Source organism: Chrysemys picta, chromosome 4 (assembly GCF_011386835.1).
Source record: "Chrysemys picta bellii isolate R12L10 chromosome 4, ASM1138683v2, whole genome shotgun sequence".
Taxonomy (NCBI): domain Eukaryota; kingdom Metazoa; phylum Chordata; order Testudines; family Emydidae; genus Chrysemys; species Chrysemys picta.
This window is the reverse complement of record NC_088794.1, coordinates 11,007,106-11,016,196: the sequence shown is the minus strand read 5'-3', so window position 1 is coordinate 11,016,196 and position 9,091 is coordinate 11,007,106. Positions and strand designations below refer to the sequence as shown.

The 9,091-nt window shown below is 47.7% G+C and overlaps 1 protein-coding gene across 1 annotated transcript; it reads right to left on the bottom strand.

The window, feature by feature from the left end:
- Positions 1-7,215: 7,215 nt before the first annotated feature.
- On the bottom strand, positions 7,216-8,148 carry LOC101953520 (olfactory receptor 10Q1-like). Its single transcript, XM_005295033.2, has one exon. It carries the CDS (start codon positions 8,146-8,148, stop codon positions 7,216-7,218), a length of 933 nt encoding a protein of 310 aa, XP_005295090.2.
- Between the last annotated feature and the right edge of the window lie 943 nt (positions 8,149-9,091).

Below are 9,091 nucleotides of genomic sequence, written 5' to 3'. Positions count from 1 at the left end.
AGTTTTGGGCCCCACACTACAAGAAGGATGTGGAAAAATTGGAAAGAGTCCAGCGGAGGGCAACAAAAATGATTAGGGGGCTGGAGCACATGACTTATGAGGAAAGGCTGAGGGAACTGGGATTGTTTAGTCTGCAGAAGAGAAGAATGAGGCGGGATTTGATAGCTGCTTTCAACTACCTGAAAGCATAGTTCCAAAGAGGATGGATCTAGACTGTTCTCAGTGGTAGCAGATGACAAAACAAGGAGTAATGGTCTCAAGTTGCAGTGGGGAAGGTTTAGGTTGGATATTAGGAAAAACTTTTTCACTAGGAGGGTGGTGAAGCACTGGAATGGGTTCCCTAGGGAGGTGGTGGAATCTCCTTCCTTAGAAGTTTTTAAAGTCAGGCTTGACAAAGCCCTGGCTGGGATGATTTAGTTGGGGTTGGTCCTGCTTTGAGCAGGGGGTTGGACTAGATGACCTCCTGAGGTCCCTTCCAACCTTGATATTCTATGATTCTATGAATGTTTTCAGAATGGAGAGAGGTAAATAGTGGTGTCCCCCAGGGGTGTGTACTGGGACCAGTTCTATTCAATATATTCATAAATGATCTGGAAAAAGGGGTAAACAGTGAGGTGGAAAAATTTGCAGATGATACAAAATTGCTCAAGATCGTTAAGTTCCAGGCAGACTGCGAAGAGCTACAAAAAGATCTCTCAAAACTGGGTGACTGGCAACAAAATGGCAGCTGAAATTCAATGTTGATAAATGCAAAGTAATGCACATTGGAAAACATAATCCCAACTATACATATAAAATGACGGGGTCTACATTGGCTGGTACCACTCAAAAAAGAGATCTTGGAGTCGCTGTGGATAGTTCTCTGAAAACATCCACTCCATGTGCAGCGGCAGTCAGAAAAGCGAACAGAATGTTGGGAATCATTAGGAAAGGGCTAGATAATAAGACAGAAAAGATTATATTTGCCTCTATATAAATCCATGGTACGCCCACATCTTGAATACTGTGTGCAGATGTGGTCGCCCCATCTCAAAAAAGATATATTGGCATTGGAAAAGGTTCAGAAAAGGGCAACCAAAATTATTAGGGGTATGCAAGGTTTGCTTTGAGGTTTGGTTTTAAGCAGTCTCAGGGCCTGAGCCAAAACCCATTGGAAACGATGGGAGATTTTCCATCGACTTCTGAGGAATTTGGATTAGGTCCTAAATAATAACAATCCCTAGCTTTTCATCAGCAGACCCCAAAGCGCTTTACAAAGGACATCAGGATCATTAGCCCCATTTTATGGATGAGGAAACTGAGGCACGGAGAGGGACAACGACTTGCTCAAGATCACCCAGCAGACCAGCAGTGGATCCAGGAATAGAACCAGCTCTCTGGTGCTATACCCTCTAGAAAGCACATAGGACAGGGATAATCAATTATTTTTTGTCAAGATCCACATTTCTTGATCAAGGTATAGTAAAAGATCCAGACACCAGAGAAAATAAAATAATAACAATAATGCTAATAATAATGCTAATAATGTCCCCTCTGGACAGCTCTCTGAAGCCGCCTCTCCAGCCTCCGCATATAGGCTGAAACCTTCTCGCCCCTTCGCTGTTGGGAATTAAGGAACTTACAATAACTGTCCTCAGAGCCCTCTATGCGCCCAGAGGTGTGATCGAGGGCCTCTAGGGAATCCTTCCCCCCAACCCCAGGATTAGTGAGCTTCAGGGTGCAAATCACGTCTAATGCTAATAATAAGTAAATAAAAAGATTTTGAGATCCGTTCAAAAGTGTCTGGTGGTCCGGCTTTGGCCCACGGTCCGTCTATTGACTACCCCTGACATAGAACTACGTGTGGACTAGTGGGCTGAGCACCGGGCTAGGAGCCAAAGACTCCTGATTATATCATCCTGGTTTTGGCTCTCACTTCCTTGCATATGTCAGTCCCCCCCCCCCGCCTCAGTTTCTCCATATACCTACAAAACATGGAGGGCAGATTTCTCAGTGCATTTCTGTAATATGTTGTGTGTGCGCAAAGGAGCTATATATGTTCGTTAACAGAGCTGGGCAAATAACAGGTTTATTTCTTTGTTGGCAATTTTGAAAAGTTAGAAAAAAATAGTTGTGGGTCTGATGAAAAATAAAACGCTTTTGAAATGTTTGTTGAATCAAATATTTTTTTTTCAATTTAAGTTCGGGTCAAACAAACTGCTTTGCTTCACTTTTGAACATTTAAAAATGGGTTGGAATTTAAAAAAAAAAAAAGTAAAGGAATTTTTTACATGAAAAGTAATTTCAAAATGAAAAATCGAAACAGTTCAATTTTTCCCATTCCCTTTCCCACACCCATCCACCCCAAAACGAACAGTTTGGCCAAATGATCAAGAATTCATGAACCGTTCTGGTGTTGAGGAATCTGCATATTTCACAAAAAAAGGTTTAATTTGAAAAATGTCACCCGGCTGTAACCATGAACTCTGATGTCTGCGTTTCTCTTGTGTCTTCTTTGGAGCAGAGGTGAAAGTAAGCCAGTCCGGTCCGGTACAGCGTACCAGCAAGAGTCAATACGCCGTGCCGGACTGGACCGGCTTCTCCAGCGGTGATTTAAAGGGCTCAGGGCTCCAGCCACTGCGGGGAGCCCCAGGCCCTTTAAATCACCGCCAGAGCTCCGGCAGCCGGGCTCAGGTGGGGATTTAAAGGGCCCGGAGCTCCGGCCCCTGCAGGGAGCCCCGGGCCCTTTAAAGCGCTGCCCGAGCTCCAGGCCCTTTAAATCACCGCCGGAACCTTAGCATCTGTTGGTAGAATGAGTGAAATATAATAGTCACTTGAGATCCAGTGTCAAGCACGGCTTTACATTCCGCCCCTTGAATCCTCACCGTGACCTCTGCTCAAGGCCCTATCAGTCCTGAGGGGATCCCAGCTGGACAGTCTCTTCTAGGGGAGCCTTCAAGTCCTTTGGATCTGGGTAGCCCCTGTCTCCAGACCCTTCGGCAGTTCCTCAACCCCTCCCCACTGATCCTCAGCTTTCCAAACACTAAGGAGGGATTGTCTTCATTATGGCACTTGGCAGCACTGTGTCCATCCTGACCACAGTGGTAGCAGAAGAATTGTCCTTTCCCCCTTCGCCCAGGTGGGATGGTGGCTCTAAATGCTGACTTCTCCATCACCACAGCCAGAGGCTCCTTATGCCTGGAAGTCTTAACTCGGTCAATGGTGCTTTGCAGCCCAGCTATCTGTTCTGTCAGGACCTGCATTTGTTGGGCCAGTTCCTCTCTGGTGCTCACCACCAGTACACTGCCTGTTCATAGGGATGCTGTGCTGGCTGGCTCAGATGTTTGGGCTTCCCAAAACTCATTGGCAGCCTGCCTTTCTTCCTCCTCTCTGACCTCTTTTATCAGCCGGGAGTAACTTGGGGGGTGTTCCTGTCGTTCTCTTAACCGGAGATGAAATAGAATCAGGTTCTGACATGGAGTTCCTCTTACAATTGGAGCCAGTCTGGTTGGATCCATCTGCTCAGAAGTCACTGCTCCCCTCTGGACAGCTCTCTGAAGCTGCCTCTCCAGCCTCCGCATATAGGCTGAAACCTTCTCGCCCCTTCGCTGTCGGGAATTAAGGAACTTACAATAACTGTCCTCGGAGCCCTCTATGCTCCCAAAGGTGTGATCGAGGGCCTCTAGGGAATCCTTCCCCCCAATCCCAGGGTTAGTGAGCTTCAGGGTGCAAATCACGTCTAATGCTGGGCCCCTGAGGCTCTCTACTAGACATCTTCGCTTTCCTGCATCTGGTACGGCCCACTCCTGCAGCATTTCAGTGGTATGTTCCAACCAGGCTTCAAACTCCTCTTCTTCAGGTTTGGGGAATGGGACCCCCAGCAAGTAACCTTAACTTACGGTAGGAGCTTGATGTAGCATGGGACAACACAACCTTTTCCAATGTTTGCCCCAGGGCTTTTGCCCAATCATTGGCCAAGGCTGCAGCCTCCGAGCTAGGGGCTGCTGAGTCATGGCCCAACAAACCTGACACATTAGCAATTATACAAACAGTGATTTCCCCAAAATATAAGCACGATTGTTTCCCCAACTTAGTGGATCACTCAGGAGTGTTTGCGAGGGGCACTGACCCAGTAGCCCTGATGAGCCCCCCCAAAATGGAACCCTTCTGCCAGGTGGAGCCAGCAGCAATCAGGGCCGGGTTCAATAGCTAGGGGTTCCTTTTCAACAATACAGCACAGAACTGGCTCGAGCCCTGTGACGTTACTGACATAACCTGTGATCGTATCGATCATTGTTGCAACCGCTGTTATATATTTGCCGCAAATACTGTACAAAGGTTGTCATGTAAGGTGTTTATGGAAAGGTTATGATTTGCTGGTTATGATTACACTATCTGTATGTGTGTATCATTTTTGTAGTTTAAGTTATGAATATTGGCTATGTCCTGGCATTTCAATGTGGTTTGATTCTAAGTAGCCTCAGTGAAGCATTTGGTCAGCTTCTTGAGAAAGGACTATTCTCAGTAAATGCCCAATCAAGAAACACTCAACTGACAATGGAGTTTGGGAGACGCCAATCCACATCTGAGCTTTCCTGGGAACGTTCAAACTAACATGTAAACAATGGTGTCAGCCTGTAAAGAACGGAGTCATGCATGGACATGTGACTTGCCCATGTGTCTCCAAACTCCATCTTGCTGCTGTGACCTTCCACGGGCAGAGGATATAAAAGGCCCTGAAAACCCCTCCATCTTGTCTTCGATCCTGCTTCTTGCCTCGGGAGGAACTTTGCTACAAACAGAAGCTCTAAACAAAGGGCTGATGACCCATCCCAGCGGGGGATGTTCCAGAGACTTGATTTGAACCTGCAATTTATTCCATCACTGCCACAAGCCTGAACCAAGAACTTTGCCATTACTGTATGTAACTGATTCCATGTAACCAATTCTAACTCTCCTTTATATTTCTTTCTTTTTATGAATAAACTTTTAGATTCTAAAGGATTGGCAACGTGTGATTTGTGGGTAAGATCTGATTTGTATATTGACCTGGGTCTGGGGCTTGGCCCTTTGGGATTGGGAGAACCCTTTTTTCTTTTACTGGTGTATTGGTTTTCATAACCGTTTGTCCCCATAACGAGTGGCACTGGTGGTAATACTGGGAAACTGGAGTGTCTACGGGAATTGCTTGTATGACTTATGGTTAGCCAGTGGGGTAAAACTGAAATCTTCTCTGTTTGGCTGGTTTGGTTTGCCTTGGTGTGAAAAAGGAACCCTGCCTTGGGCTGTAACTGCCCTGTTCTAAACAATTTGTCTTGAATTGGTACTCTCAGCAGTGTCCCACCAAAGGCAGCATCGTTACAAGCCCCCACCCAGTAACCTGGGAAAATTACACACCACTACTGGGCGTCTCTGAGAAGCAATACTTCCCCACTTGCAAGCACAGAGTCTGAGTATAGAAAAGAAACTTTTAATGAAAGGAGAGAAGTCACCCGACATTAATTAGGGAAAATGCCATTCATAATCATAAAGCCGTGAGCAGGACACCCACTCCAGAGTGTGTGGGGCAGTGTCTTCTGCCTCATGTTTGTGAGTTCTACAACCAAAAGTTCCTTTACTGCACCCCGCTCTGCTCCCTCACCATACCCCGCTCACAGTGGTTGTCCTTGGTCAGTGAGGACCCAGGGGTCAGAGGTGCATCTGTGTGAGTTCTCTTCCCACCTGGGGAAGAAGGCACCTTGCTTGCTCCACCATCTGAGCACCTGAAGTTATATATATGTTGATATATGCCATCATGTGCCAGCCATGCTCCTCTGCCATGTACATTGGCCAAACCGGACAGTCTCTACGCAAAAGAATAAATGGACACAAATCAGACATCAAGAATTGTAACATCCAAAAACCAATAGGAGAACATTTCAATCTCCCTGGACACTCAATAACAGACTTAAAAGTGGCAATTCTTCAACAAAAAAAACTTCAAAAACAGACTCCAACAAGAAACCGCAGAACTGGAATTAATTTGCAAACTGGACACCATCAAATTAGGCCTGAATAAAGACTGAGAGTGGATGGGTCAGTACAAAAAATAATTTCCCCCTCTGCTGATACTCACACCTTCTTGTCACCTGTTGGAAATGGGTGATGTCCACCTTGATTGCATTGGCCTCGTTAGCACTACAAAAGTAATTTTCCTCCTTTAAAATTCACCCCTTCTTGTCAACTCTTGAGAAGAGGCCACTTCCACCTTAATTGAATTAGCCTCGTTAGCACTGACCTCCCACTTGGTAAGGCAACTCCCATCTTTTCATGTGCTGTAATATTTATACTGCTTTCTGTATTTTTCACTCCATGCATCTGATGAAGTGGGTTTTAGCCCACGAAAGCTTATGCCCAAATAAATTTGTTAGTCTCTAAGGTGCCACAAGGACTCCTCGTTGTTTTGGCTTAACAAGGTCCTTTCAGCTGAGGGTGACCCCCTCATTTGGGACAGGTTGAGCACAGTTCTGCTCCCCTTTATTCATACAATAATGACAACAATATTGATAACAGCAATTCACTATTCCTGCATTCAGTACTAAAGTGATTTGTAACCCACCACCAGCCAAAGTTGATTACTTTGAGCAACACTGCTCTATCTTCCGGATATCTGAGCAGAGTAGGTATGTTCATTTAAATACAGTTTGCTCCTGAAGTCTCTCCCCCTCCCAGTTAGCTGTCAGGGGAGAATTCATTCAGACCCTGCTTACACAAGAATCTTGAAGCTCTGCATGCTAAAAGAATTTTCACTGGAGACATCCAAGTCTCTCTCAGAGAGAATCCACCTAACACAGTGAAGTAACTTAGTTAAGCGTCAGCAGAATCTTACGACTAGCATCTGCTGTGAATCCAGCCAGGATGAAAATTCAAAGGGTTCCAATTTGTATTTTCCACAGCAGAAATGAGTTAGCCTATGGGGCTGAGAAAAAAATCCCACCCTGTCACCTACAGTACACAAATCTAGATGAGTCCAGATGCATTATTCTGTAGCTTGGATTGATTTTTGCTTTCCTCTGAAGCATCTGTCCAGATCCCAGACTGGATGGATCGTTAACCTGGTCCAATGAAGCAGGAAGTGGGCTGGGCTACTGGTCTGCAGGAGGCAGGATACTCAGTGAGGTGGACTAAAGGCAGCTACTCACGGTGGGAGATCCAAGATGTCATTTCCCACGCTGACCTGTATCCTCTGCAAAGCTGTTACCCTGTTCGTCTCCTGAAGACTTTTGCAATGGCCTCCTTGAGCTCCTTGTTTCTCAGGCTGTATATCAAAGGGTTGAAGATGGGGCTTCCAAATGTGTATCCCAGTGAGATCAACCGGTCCAGTTCATCCGACCAGCTGCCCTTCGGGTGCAAGTAGACCAAGCTGAGACAGCCGTACTGCAGCAGCACCACCATGAGGTGGGAGGAGCAGGTGTGGAAGGCCTGGCGCCGGCCCTCAGCCGAGCGGATGCGCAGGATGGTGGTGATAATGTAGACGTAGGAGACACAGATCAGGAGGAAGGGGAGAATGACTATCAGGACACTGGCAATGAACTGGGCGATCTCCTCGGAGTGGGTGTCGGTCCTGGCCAGCTTCAGCACCTGGTTGACGTCACAGAGGAAATGGTTGACCCCACTGGAGCCATAAAAGGGGAGGCGGAAGATCAGCACTGTGATCTGCAGAGAAAGCAGTCCTCCAAGGGCCAGCGAAGCGGCCACCAGCCACAGGCAGAGCCGCCGCGTCATAATGAGTGTGTAGTGCAGTGGGTGGCAGATGGCCACGTACCGGTCATAGGCCATGGCCACCAGCAGGAAGCAATCTGAGCTTCCCAGACCAAGGAAGAAGAACATCTGGGCCCCACAGCCCCCAAAGCTGATTCTCTTCCTCTCCTGCAGGGCATTCACCAGCATCTGCGGGAAGATGGCTGCAGTGTAGCCAAGCTCGATGATGGACAGGGCCTCCAGGAAGAAGTACATGGGGGTGTGCAGACGGGCATCCCCCCGGATCACCACCAGGATGATCAGGTTCCCTGTCACAGTGGCTGTGAAGACCAGGATGACTCCCATGAAGAGCAGGGTCTGAAGATCCGGACGGGTGGGAAAGGCCACGAATACAAACTCCGTCACCACTGTGCGGTTCCCTGGGGGCATTGGTCCCGCTGTCTCATGCTCTGCTGGGAGACAATGAGCAACATTGTGAGATGGGTAAGACGCCACCCCTGGGGCCAGATGCCTCAAGGCACCCAATCCCACTCCTTTACCCCATTGCTTCTCATAGCTCTCCTCAAATCCCACAAATCTCCTCCCACCTCTCCTCTTCCAGCCTGGGAGACCTCACAGGTTCAGAAGACATGTGCTCTGCAATTCAGCTGTTTAAAAAGAGGAAGCATGAAGGCTGGTGTCACTATCTCTCATGAGGTTCACACACACACACGGCATCATTCGCACCTCAGCACGCGCGCGCACACACACACACACACACACACACACACACACACACACACACAGGCATCATTCATGCCTCAGCTCAATTCGGGCAGCCTGGGTTGCCTTGCTAAATTAGCTACTCACTTGGAGTCCCCTGAACTGGATCAGAATTGGACTCTGGTCTCTCTTTCAAACGTTTCAGGCATCTGTGGGCCAGAAATGACTCCCTAAAAATGACCCCCCTGCTTAGAGGATCACACTTGTATTAGCACTGAGGACCTTCTAGCTCCTCTTTTCCCCTGAGCGGTCTTAGTTATTCTCTGCTCTTCACAGAGCGGAGGCACTGGACTCCTCAGAAGGAAGGGAGCAGGTATTGTTATCCCCACTCACAGAGGTGGAGCTGTGGCCTAGAGAGGTTTCAACCTGTGTTCTCAAAATGGTCTCTGAGTTCGAGGAGGAGGAAGCCAACCCAGGCTGTGGATTATAGCACCTGCCATGCAATGGATGAGAATCCCTGAGGATATACAGGCTGAGATGGGATGGAAGGGTTGGTCGGCACACAATGTGAGAAGCTGATAAATTGGGAGAGAAGGTACCCATACTAATGGAGCTTTCAGTGCTACCCAGGAGCCAGTGGGACCCATGGGCCAGCCCCTCAGCTGGAGTC

Excerpts from the sequence above, each read along its gene's own strand:
- LOC101953520 (XM_005295033.2), bottom strand. The coding sequence starts at position 8,148 with ATGCCCCCAGGGAACCGCACAGTGGTGACGGAGTTTGTATTCGTGGCC.